This window comes from Cyprinodon variegatus, unplaced genomic scaffold (assembly GCF_000732505.1).
Source record: "Cyprinodon variegatus isolate N-32 unplaced genomic scaffold, C_variegatus-1.0 Scaffold1143, whole genome shotgun sequence".
NCBI lineage: Eukaryota > Metazoa > Chordata > Actinopteri > Cyprinodontiformes > Cyprinodontidae > Cyprinodon > Cyprinodon variegatus.
Window position 1 is genome coordinate 96,124 of NW_015151596.1, and position 11,866 is coordinate 107,989.

The 11,866-nt window shown below is 41.2% G+C and overlaps 1 protein-coding gene across 1 annotated transcript in view; it reads right to left on the bottom strand.

Moving 5' to 3' along the window:
- Window positions 1-806: 806 nt before the first annotated feature.
- The window catches only part of LOC107101732 (myomegalin-like), a 35,553-nt gene continuing 24,493 nt past the window's right edge, over window positions 807-11,866 (bottom strand). Inside the window, exons 22-36 of the mRNA XM_015400750.1 lie at window positions 11,311-11,451; window positions 11,041-11,211; window positions 8,490-8,765; window positions 8,275-8,406; window positions 7,863-7,982; window positions 7,589-7,778; window positions 7,403-7,515; window positions 4,459-4,590; window positions 4,145-4,231; window positions 3,885-4,057; window positions 3,214-3,336; window positions 2,987-3,125; window positions 2,357-2,403; window positions 1,448-1,540; window positions 807-1,174 (exon numbers count right to left, since the gene is read on the bottom strand). Of these exons, the coding sequence (XP_015256236.1) occupies window positions 1,118-1,174; window positions 1,448-1,540; window positions 2,357-2,403; window positions 2,987-3,125; window positions 3,214-3,336; window positions 3,885-4,057; window positions 4,145-4,231; window positions 4,459-4,590; window positions 7,403-7,515; window positions 7,589-7,778; window positions 7,863-7,982; window positions 8,275-8,406; window positions 8,490-8,765; window positions 11,041-11,211; window positions 11,311-11,451 (1,994 nt within the window). The 3' untranslated portion in view covers window positions 807-1,117. The remainder of the gene's footprint in view (window positions 1,175-1,447; window positions 1,541-2,356; window positions 2,404-2,986; window positions 3,126-3,213; window positions 3,337-3,884; window positions 4,058-4,144; window positions 4,232-4,458; window positions 4,591-7,402; window positions 7,516-7,588; window positions 7,779-7,862; window positions 7,983-8,274; window positions 8,407-8,489; window positions 8,766-11,040; window positions 11,212-11,310; window positions 11,452-11,866) is intronic.

An 11,866-nucleotide genomic window follows, 5' to 3' on the forward strand; every position in this document is an offset into this window, starting at 1 on the left:
TTGAGACCCTTCAGAGAGCCTACTTAGACCTCAGAGACCCTACATAGACCCAGAGGAAACCCTAGAAATGCCTAACTAAGACCTCACAAAGACCCAACATAGAGACCCTGCAAAGGCCTAAACCAAGACCCAGAACTGACCCCTGAAAATACCTCACTGATCCTATGGAGAGCTCAGAGACCTAACCAAGAACCAAGACCCAGAACTGACCCTGCAAAGAACTCACATAAACTTTGAAAAGACGTCAACAGAACCCTCAAAAATGTGACAAAGACCCAGAACAAAGATGTGACTTAGACCTTGGAAAAACGTCACCAAAGCTGTATGAAGACTGTCCAGGTTCATCCAGTGTGAAGGAGCAAAACATGCTACAGATCAGCTTTTTATCCAACTATGGATTCTAGTGTTTCAGTAGAGAAAATTGTCAGATTTATACATATAAATATCGAGAAATAATAATTCTATGTTGTAATATAAAAAAAAAATCTCTTCAAGCAAAGAAGGAAAAAATGAGAGGGAGCAGCTAACTTACTATGCCTTACTGGACATTTTAACAATGAATGATCTGATAGGTACTGGTGTTCTGAGTCTAACACAGAGTATGGCTTTGTTTCCACAAACTGCTGCCAATATAAACACATTCTTCACCAAAACTAAAAACAGAGGCAGCCAGGAAGCACTTCTCAGCTTGTCTTCTTTCTTGTTTGTAATTAATGGCGGTTTTCCCTCCAGGAAACCTGCTAACGAGGACCTTTGGAGCTGCAGCTTTTGGTCGGTTCAGCAAACAGCCTCGTAATCCTGGATCAGTTTCTGGATCATAGATCCGAGTGTTCTGAGGGTCCAGCTTTGCTTCAGGTCTTACATTTCCTTAAATTAAAGCTCACATCTGGTTACATATAAGCAAGGAGGAATTCTTAACGGTAACAATAATTTACATCCATAAACCGTCATCGCTGAGGTAAAATCTAGTAGCACTCTGGTGAAGCTTGTGTTCAAAGAAGCTACATTTGTAGCATCTTCAGCTGGAGCCACGGAGTCAGGCTGCTCAGCTACAGGTAGACCGCCTGCTGGGGGTGCTGGGGTGTGGTCTGTCTCCAGGCAGCAGAGGATGAGGATGTCAGGACACGCCAATCAGCAGAGGAGGTAAGCTCGCTGGAGCCTCCTGGGTTTTCACCTGGAAGAACGAACAATGAGCAGATTGCATCATCGGAGGCTGCAGAACGCAGAGAGACTGAACCTTGGTGTATGAAAACAGGCTCAAAGGCCCTTCAGCTGTTAGTATCAGGTCAGATCATGAGAGCGAGGATGGTTTAGGATCAAGATGATGAATGAGACTCAAAGCTACAAGTTAATTCAGCAAACCAGATGTTATGAAAACACCATGCAGCCTAAAAGGAAACAGTTTCAGTTAGTCTGCAGCTCACAGATAAGCCAAGGTGGACCGTACCTCTAACAGGCGGGGGGTAGGAAAGAGGTGAAGGGGGGGAGGAGGAACAGGGACAGAAGCTCGGAGAAGGGAGGAGATCCTGAGTTTGTTCTCCTGAAGAAACTCAGCAGAAGAGGGAAAAGAAACAAGTGAGAAATCAGAATCATCTATTTCCACAGAGTTTGTGAAAACAAACAAGGAATCCAGGTCCTCTGCACTCAACAGAGATATATCTACAAATAGATATAAAAAGAATAGAACATAATAGAAAAGAGTAAATCATAACGTTTATTATTTATACATACAGTGTCTTTTTTTCAATCATTTGCTTTCCTGACTGTTAATGTTCAACCTGCAGGAAGACACGGTTTCTGCAGCTACTGGTTTATGCACAGAGCTTCTCTAACATCAACCTGAAGTCACAGTCTAAACAGTATATGTCTAGGATGTAAGGGGTCTGCAGAGATGTTAGCTGCCCTTTTCCTGACCCCAGGCATAAACGAGACCTGGATGGAGGGAAGGTCGGTCCTGATGATGCACGCTGATTTGATCGTTTTAGTTTGCGAATGCTGCTTTCAAAGGTGCATTTTCAAAATCTGAATAATTAATATACTGTCTGTATTTTTGAAAACCAGTGAGGAGGTTTGCGCTGTTAAAATCATTAGTAAGAATAATGAGAAGAGAAACCAGGTTTTATCTCCATGTCTGTTATCTGCTTTTCAGCCTCTGATGTGGTGGAATGTAAACACTGGTCAAAACATACGAGGAGACCTCTCCTGGGATTAAAGAGATTTAAAGCTATAAAAACAAACTCCAGGAAACATTTGTGATGCTGTACGGTAAAGTTTAAAGTTTAAAGATTAAAAAAAGATTTTTAAGGAATAACAGGAAAGGAATCTGGGATAGGAAGCTTAGAACCAACCAACTCACCTGTAGGTTGCCCTTTGCTTTCTTCAGGACATCCCTTGTTCTTGATACTAGAAACAAAGAATATGTTTATTTAATTACCTCTCCCCCACATGTTGCTTGTCTACTGCATTAGCTGGATACTAATACTGTTAGTATGCAGCCAATAACTACAGTATCATGTCTCTGGGGAAAACCTACTAAATCACACAAGGACTGAAATATTAGCAGAACTTTGGTATTGATTATCTCATATAATGCTTCACCTCTGAAGTGACTGTTCTTTAGGTGGGAACTAGAATAGATAGAGTAGAAATATGAACGCTAATGATTCAAATGTCTGGCCTAAAAAGCTACTGGTCATCAGTTTTATTTTTTAGTTCCTTTAAGATTTTTGGAAATAGGTAAAACATTAAGCAGAGGGGTCATAAAAATACTTTCCTTCTCTGAGCTGGAAGATCATTTGGTCTTCTTTGTAAATTCAGTTCTGTATGATCTACTGTTCTTTATAAAGTTTTTTTTTTTTTTCTAATAAAGCTTTTTTTAGACTATTTTCTATGAGAAATAAAGACAGGTGGTTTTGTGAGTTTATAGGAAAAGAATTAGAACAAAACTGATAAAAGTTGTTCTTATCAGAAACAACCAGAGACTCACGCTGGCTGACAATAAAATGCTCCATGCTATCCTTGGTGAGGTTGGAGCTCTTCAGTCTCTCCATTGCGTCCTTTAGAGCCTTCTCCTGCTCTGAGAGCTTCAGACGGAGAGAGGCGACCTCGTCCTTTAGGGACTCATCCTAAATAAAAACAGGAATGAACACAGGTTTTGTTTTGTTTGCAGTAATTTAACCGTAGGTGCATGATTTTGGAGATCTGGGCTCCTACCTGCGTGGAGTCAGACTGATCGGCTCTCTGGGACGCCTGCAGCACAGACTCAGCCTCCTGCAGGATCTGTTTCAGGGTTTTAGTGTCTGACAGCAGATTTCTGACACATCCTGGATCTAAAGGCTGGGAACCAAACAGCATAAAGGATCTTTGTTTACACATCCAGTAGGAGGCAGCAGGGTGCAATTTATCACTGCTCTTCAAATCACCCAGATATCAGGAAGGTCACTACTGATGCATTTGTTTATCATTCATGAGTCCGTCTACATTTAGATTCATTTCATTCATTAGTTTGTGACTGTTTATTCATTTGTATCCATTTATCTGCTTGTTCCAGATTGTTTTTCATTAATAACATAGATTTTTCCTTTACGATTTAATTTCTAAATAATTGACTGTATTCTTTGTTTTCCCCTCATTTCCTGTAAAGAGTCTAACAGCAGCAGCTCAACCCTACATTTTAAACCCTTTAGACACTGAGCATTACACTGTGTTTCATCGTTTCCCTGAAATGGTCTCACAGTGAGCAAAGATCCACGTCGCTCCACCATCAGGCAAATGTCAAAACTCTGCTACAACTTGTTAGATAGAGACAAAGCTTAAAGTCTGTGCAGAAGTCTGGATCATTCTCCGGTCTCCTTGAAAACTAGCTGACCTCCTTGACCTCTCACCTGATGAAGCCTCTGTGAGGCGTTCAGGGAGCAGAGGGCGGCCTCCATCCGAATAACCAAGGACGCCCCATCAACCAGCTGCTGCTGCAGGGCCCCAAAGTCTTGGACATGGCTGACGGTGGGGCGGCTAGAGAGGGATCCATCAGGAGCTTCGCTCTGCAGGCTGGAGGCAGCTGAGGGGGAAATGAGGGAGATGTTGGAGATCCAGGAAAGAACTCTGTTCCACACAACTCTGAGGTATGCATCTGTCTGTGTCTCACCTGTTTCTCCTTCTCTCTGTATGGATCGTAGAGGAGATGAGGGATCAATGAGTCCAGTGTCTCTAACAGGCGGAGAGAGAACTTTATCTGCAGAACAAACATTCCTGTTAGAAGTGCAGAACATTTTAGAAATGTAAATAAACACAGAATGGATCTGATTCCTCTGAATGTTCATCAGAAACAGGTGGGGTCAGTTTAAACAGTGTGTGTCCAGGATGAGCGGGGTCTGCAGAGATGCTTGCTGTCCTTTTTATCCAACCCAATATCTGGACACGCTCTAAACATGTTTAAATCTTAATGAAAGACAGACTGACCGCTGAAGAGTCGCCTCCTGGCTGCAGGACGGTCAGTCTGACCAATCAGCTGCTGCTCCAGCTGGATGTGAAGCTCTTTGGGGTCAAAGTTCACAGCCTGATGTCCTGGCTGAGCATCCTGAGCCACCTGATCTGCTCGGCAACACAAAGTGCAGGAAATCGGTCCCAACAAGGAAGCTGATGTTTTCAGTTAATAGATTATTTCATATGTTTTTCCTTTTAAAAGAAAATCTTTAATAAAATTACCCTAAATATCAGCCGGGTAATGATCAATCCTCCATTTCTAACATACCTTGTTTAAACCTGTTAATTTTTAAGTAAGAACAAAGCCAACTGCTGCTCCAACATCTTCTGTTAATGACCAAAATCAGAGGGAATAATCGCAAGGAAATTCCTAATAAACTATGAATAATAATAAAATTAGGCAGCTAAACCATCATTTGGAAGACAGACCCAGAATGCTGAGCTGTGGCTGATCTTTTTCTGGTTAAAGCGGGCCTATTATACTTCCTCTTAACACTTACGATTGGTCTACGGCAAATACAGACATAAAATGTTCTTTTTTGGCTTTAAATCCCTCTTGGTTAATAAGATTTCACCCTCAGTTTCCCCTATTTGGAGCAACTTAAGGATAAACTGTTTGTTAAGTAGCTGGTAGCGAACAGATGCATGATGTTACATCCGCACTTCTGGAGCCATTCAGGATGCAGTTAGCAGTTTCTGAATGGTTAGCAAGTCTTATTCCCAAGGCTACTGTAGAGAGAATTCCAGATATTTGTTTAAAGCTAAATTCCTACAGAGTTCTTAAACTGTTCTGTTATTTCTTCAGGCTATCAGAGTCATGATTTTACAAAGTGTTGGTTTGTCTGCGACGCTTCTAGGAGGCATTTTGGTAGTTTAAAAAGAAGGTGATATTAGCGCTAGCATCCCTATGGGAATTTTAATGTAAAGTAGCATCTATGCTAACAGTTAGCTGCCTGTGTCTTTTTAGCTGTAGTTCAGTGTAAACAAATTAGTTGCACATTTTCTTCACATATTAAGCTCAGTGTTAGGAAATGTACTCGAATAATAATTATAACTTTTATAACTCAGATGTGATATAACAGGGAATGTGGCCAGATGGCCACCTATGCTGAGCCTGGTTCTGGTTCTGCTGGAGGTTTCTTCCTGTTCAAAGTCAACATTAACCAAAAATGAAGATCAAAGCCGAATGCAAAAATAACGCAACAATAGATAATTTTTCTACCAAAATTACTTTTTCTTATCAAACTAACAATTGTCATAACAAGTTAATATCAAAGTTAGTAAATGCAACCATAGAGATACACGTTCTCTAAGCCCAGCTTATTAGTTAACATTGCAGTTATGTGAGGAATTTTATAAAATAGCACGATTGAAAAATCTTTGTCATATTCAAAATTAGTCATTGCCAATTATATCTGACTTAGAGCCGCTGGAAAGATGCAAACTTTTTCATCCTTTTTTCTGCACCACAGTGATTTTTACAACACTTAAGAGAAATAAAGTGACATCAAACAGACTTTTTCCAGCTGATATATATATATTTGTCTCCATATATATATTTGCCTCCATATATATATATTTGTCTCCATAACCCCAAAGCTAGCTCCTAAACATGCATATACTGATGTATAAAATATGTTTTCTATATATTAATTAACAGAATTTGCCAATTAGATGAAATATAGTCTGCTTAAAATATTTATGAACGATTGACACGTCTATTGAACTGTCAGAGCCAATAGGAGACGTCAGTCAGAAGTAACATTATGGAGAGAGCAGAGCTTTGGTTTTTATTTCAGGGTCAGGTTTTCGTTGGACTTGTTCTGGTTTCTAGATCTTTTGTTGTTTGTTTTAGCTGCTTAGAGCTGAAATTTGAATTTCATTGGTGGATCCACTGAATCCCTCCCACCGGGTTAAATAAGAATTTAAACACTTATTAGGTTACAGTTTGATTTCACATTTCACCCACAGGAAGAAGTAATCAAATACTGTAAATGTTTAGTAAACTAGAGGTCGTCCTGCTGAATCCTGGAGGCAAAAAGAATTTAAACGATTGTGTGATTTTTTTCTCCCCCTTTTCTTCAAACTGTTTATTCTTTTGTAAAGTAAATGCAGTAATTTTCTAAAGTGAGGACCTGTTTGGTGGTGAAACAGCAGGTGTTTTCTCAGAAAAAGAAAGAGTTTTTGCTTATTTAAAGCCGTTGATCAAAGGCAGCAGTAATCAAAGAGGCAGATGCCATGCTGCTGCAATCATTCCCATCGCCATCATGAGCAACAACACTGGATTAAGTGTGAGATGGTGGTATATTCAGTATTTTTTATTTCTTCATGAAAATACACTTTTGAACCAGCCTTGATAAAACCGAAACCTGACCAAAAACCTCAAGGCCGAGAAAAACGGGTGAAAATCAAGACCTCCAATCTGAGGTAGGCTGAAAATGGAAAGTCCTGCATACACATGATAAATATGAAAGATTGCAGCAACTTTATTAACTTGATCCAATCTGTTGAACGCCCGTTGAACTAAAAAAGAGGCAGATTTTGCCTCTAGAGCAGAAAGACCAAGCTAAACTTTAAGCCTATTTTGGTGTCATTGCTATTTATGCAGAGTTGAATTTTATTGCTTTTAATTGATCTAGAATGAATCTTTTTGACTGAATTGAAGAAACTTTATATCTATATAAACTAGATCTGTCTGGACATCTTTAATTTCCTCATTCATCTGGGATGATTCACTCTGCTTTGTTTTACAATGACAAATATATTCTATAAATGTTTTAGTCAGGAAATATTTGGAAGAATTATTTTTCTTATCAGTTTGCTTTTTCACATCCTAATCTGAGTAACTGGAACATAATTCTTTATGATGTTCATAAATCCAGACTTTGATCTCCAGATGAGGACCTCTGCTGATTCCTACCTGGGTGTGTGTTTCTAGTGCGCTGTGCCTCCTGCAGCTCCTTCTGCAGAGCCTGGATCAAACTGCGGCTCTGCTCCAGCTGCTGCTGGAGGACCCTGGCCTCATGCTGCAGCCTGAGGAACCAAACAGACCTTAAATTCCAGGTTTTCCACCATAAATCAAGAAAAACAGCAAACAAATCTCCACCTGTTGATGGTTTCTTGGCTCCTCTGTCTTCCCTCTTTCAGCTGCTCCATTTCTTGGCAGCGGACTTGATCTTCTGCCTGCAGCCTCTTGCTTAGCTCCACCCACCTCTGTGTTTCTAGCTCCGCCTCTTTTAGCCTGGAACGCTCCAGATGAAGCACCTCTTTCAGGTGCTCCGCCTCTCTGCTGCCATCTGGAGGCCGAACATGAAGAAAAGATTAAGCATTCTGCTTTAAATGTGTTTTTTTAAGCTAATCCTGGCAGAAAGCATAAAGACCTCTGTTGATGAGCTTGAGTTGAGTCTGCAGACTGGTGTTCTCCTCCTTCAGGAGTCTGATCTCGCTGGAAAGTTGGCTGACTGAGTCCAGACCCTGGATGTAGATGTTGGTAGGAGCTCCTGTGGAGTAAATAATAAATCATTTCAAGACAAGTTTTGCTGAATTTTAGCTTAATGAGGCTTTTTAACTACTGGTTGTTGATGAGGATTTAGTTCAGCACGTAGGATTAGAATGATGGAAGCATGATAAACCAACAAGGAACCATCAACAGACCATCAATAATCCAATAACTTTTACAGAACCTAAAACTTCTAAAGAACCTCTCATTTCTAAACAACCTCTAACTTCTATAGAACCTCTAACTTCTAAGAACCAGAAGCAGGTTTGGGTATTTGGGCTCAAACAGAACACCTTTCTCTATGGCGGTCTGTGCCAGTTTGTCCTCCAGCTGCTGCCGTAGTCGGTCGTTGGTCTGGATGGAGTCCTCCAGTCTCTGTCTCAGACTCCTGATTTCCCTCAGATGTTCCTTCATCAGGTCTGAACCTTCAGTAAAAACACAACAAGAACTGAATCATCTGACCTCCATCTAGCAGAGAAACAGTCCAAAGAGGGGAAAAAAGCTGCACCTGTGTGGCTGTTGCCTGACTGGTAACCCGAGGATCCAGACGACAGGTCCGCTCCAACCCTGGCCGGCCTGCTTCCATAGGACATTTCCCACAATGCACTTCTCTCTAGCAGACTGGCCCCAGCATTCATGGCCATGCTGGCGCCCAGGCTACTGCTGCTGAATGGAGAAGGCTGCAGTTCTTGGTAAGAGAGCGGCAGGGGGTTGGAGGGATCTGCAGGATGCTGCTGGGCCAATGGGAAGCCATGAAGAGATCTGGACTGAGGAGTGGAATATCCTGCAGAGATGTAGAACCCATGATTAATGAGAGAACAAGCCTGTAAACTGTTAGAAAGGGTTACCGTGTTAGCACAACCAAGACAGAGCTGAACCGCAAAGAAAACAAAGATCTATGGCAGAGAGGGATGCTCCACTCCACTCTCTCTGCTGGCCGATGGACTGCAAACCAAACGTCCTTCACATTCACCCTCAGCACTGGCGCTCCACAGGGCTGAGTCCTGAGCGCACTCATTCATACAAACTCATATCAAAACCCAACTGGGGCATTTTTGGATAAAAAAAAAGTTGCATAAAAAAGAGAAAGGAAAAATGGCCAAAAAAAAAGCAGAAACAGATTTGAGGAAAACTAGGGGAACAGCTCACAATGAAAACAAGTGAAATCCATCAGAGTCAAGATGGAGAGGCGGCAGCTTAGAGTCTGAGACCTAGCATCACAGACGTCTTAACCAAATAAAGGCCTCCGCTGTGTTAGCAGAGGTTCCTCAGAAGCTGCCGTTTAGCTTCTCTGAAGTTACCACAGAGAGCCGCCTAAAGCATCACAGGCTGGCCTGCATGGATGATTGATGCTTTGAGCCAAAGCTGCAGCCTAAAATACTGATTTACAGAATGGTGAAATAATATCTAAAACCATCTGATATCGCAGCACTGATTTCTGGGGTTGGTAAGGAGATGCTCAGTCATATTGTTAAAATTATTTAATACAAACACATTGCTTATAAATTGTTTTAATCTCATTTAAATGTCTTTGATTAGACACGATATTGTTAGGTTTCTGTTTTTCTTTTGGATGTACAGTTTTGCTTTGCTCTTTTTTATAGTTTTTTATGGTTGAATTCTTATTTTGTTGTGTTCTTTGGTTTTTTTCTCAGTTACTGTCTCAGCCTTGGTTCCGTTATGTTTTCTTTTGAGTATCCCGTTTTGCTTTGCTCCTTGTTTTCTAGTTTTAATGGTCTAATCCTTAGTTTATTGTGTTCTTTCGTTTTTTTCTTAGTTACTGTCTTAGTCTTGGTTCTGTTATGTTTTCCTTTGAGTGTTTAGTTTTACTTTGCTCCATGTTTTTATAGTTTTGTTGTGCTTTTTAGTTATTTTCAGTCTTCCAGGTTTTTATTTGTTGCCCTCTGCTGCCCTCTTGTGTTCTCCTATTTCGCTAGCTCTTTTTGAACAGGTGAGCTCTCTGCTCACCTGTTCCCAATCTGCTCATTAGCTCTCTTTGTTTCTGTCTCCCTAAATGCTCCCTCTCTGCAGTTCCTCTTTGTTGGGTCCTCGTCTAACTTCCTCCAACTCGTCTCTCCGAGCCTTCCTCCTTGTTACAGTGATTCCCTTGATGTCTCCATGGTTTTTGGTATGTTTTGACTTGTTTTCATGTTTTTATTTTTTATCTTTGGATTTTTGGACTCCTGGTTTCATGTTTATTTGGACTTTGTTTTCATATTTTGGATTACCTGCCTCTGTTTTCAGTTTACTTTCATTAAATCACCAAGAAATCTCACCTCTGCCTTCCTGCCTCTGCTTCGGGTCAACTAACCATAACCAAATCTTGACAGATATAATCTGCGGTAGATTTTAGAGTGAAAGGCTAATCTTAGAATCATGAAATTAACTTTTATATTAACAGTCCTCTTTCTAACTTTAATAGCAGACTTAAACAACAAAATAAAAGTTGTTTCTTCCAGTTCAGCTTTTAGTTTTAGCTTATTTTCTCCTGAGGCGGATCAGAAAACAAGCTTTTTTTTCTTGCATTCTGTCAGGGGATGGGCAATTAACTATATCTTAAATATTCATAACAAAATGTCATTTTCAAATCACAGAGGCACTTAACTTGGTCACATTACATTTAACGGGAGTAAGACACTAAATTTCTCACTGCAGCTCTTTAGGTGGCGGTGATACATCTAAAGTGGGTTTCTCTCTTCACAGGAAGGTAGAGAAAGTTGCAGCTAGTATGCAGATCCATGCATGCAGTATAAGTAAGCACTTTTTCACTCAAAGTTACAGTAAAATCGTGCAACAATGAACTCTGGACAAGCAAGCTTTCAAGGTCATAAAAAACTGAAACCCTGAAATGAAAGTTCTATGACCTTTTGGTTAGGAAAATCTAAACAAAATCGTGATATTGGTAAGAAATAATCGCAATTTTGATTTCTGGCAAAATCGTTCTGCTGTAATTTTGAGTTAGTCTTTTGTATTATTTCTGTAAAACAGTAAACAGGTTTAATATGTTAGATTTCTCCCTCGTTCCACACAGTTGTGCACACAGAGTCAGAGGGACCCACTCTGATTGGCTCCCAGCTGCTTCTGCAACATCTGGAGCTCCTGGCGGACCTCGGCCAGAGAGAAGCCCGCCCCTACACCTCTCTGAGGCTGCAGCTTCATCGGAGGAGCATGGAGAGGGGAGGGGATGCGCTGCTTCAGGAGGGAGGAAGAAGGGGGAGGGTGACAGGGAGCTGGGAGGAAAACAGTGTGAGGAAGACTCATGAGAGGAACAGGATGAAGGAGAGGGTGAGGAGACTAGAGGACAGGTTGTGTTTTTAGCTCCGTCTCACCTGAGTGACTCTGCAGGTCTGCAGGTTTGTGTGGTGAGCCGGTCAGATGCATGCTGGGACAGCTGAGGCAGGACTGGGCGCCATGGGAGGAGATGGATGAAGGGACAGACGGGCGGCGTGGCAGGGCGCCGTCCTGAGAGGCTAAAACAGAACAGGGATGGCCGTCAAATGAAGACAGAGTGATAAATACAGGCTGCATGTCTGCTTTCTGAAGCAAAACATCGACTTTCAGGAACCATCTCAGTCCTTTCAACAAAAGCGCTCTGAGTTGTTCTTGAAAAGATGTGGTTCTCCTCGGTTCTGTCACCTGACCCGGACCTGACTGCTTTCAGTACAGCTCTACAGCTGCTGCATGACAGCGCCACACAAAGGCAGCCCGGCATCATCAAACATGTTTACCTCCAATATCCACCATTCATAAAGCTGCAGTGCTGCCACCAGACGACTGCGGAGGCCTGCTACTCAGAATTATAGATTCATATTTTATCAATATAATTAATATTTATAAATCTTAATATTATCATTTAAAGTTAGGATCATATTCCAGATAAACTGG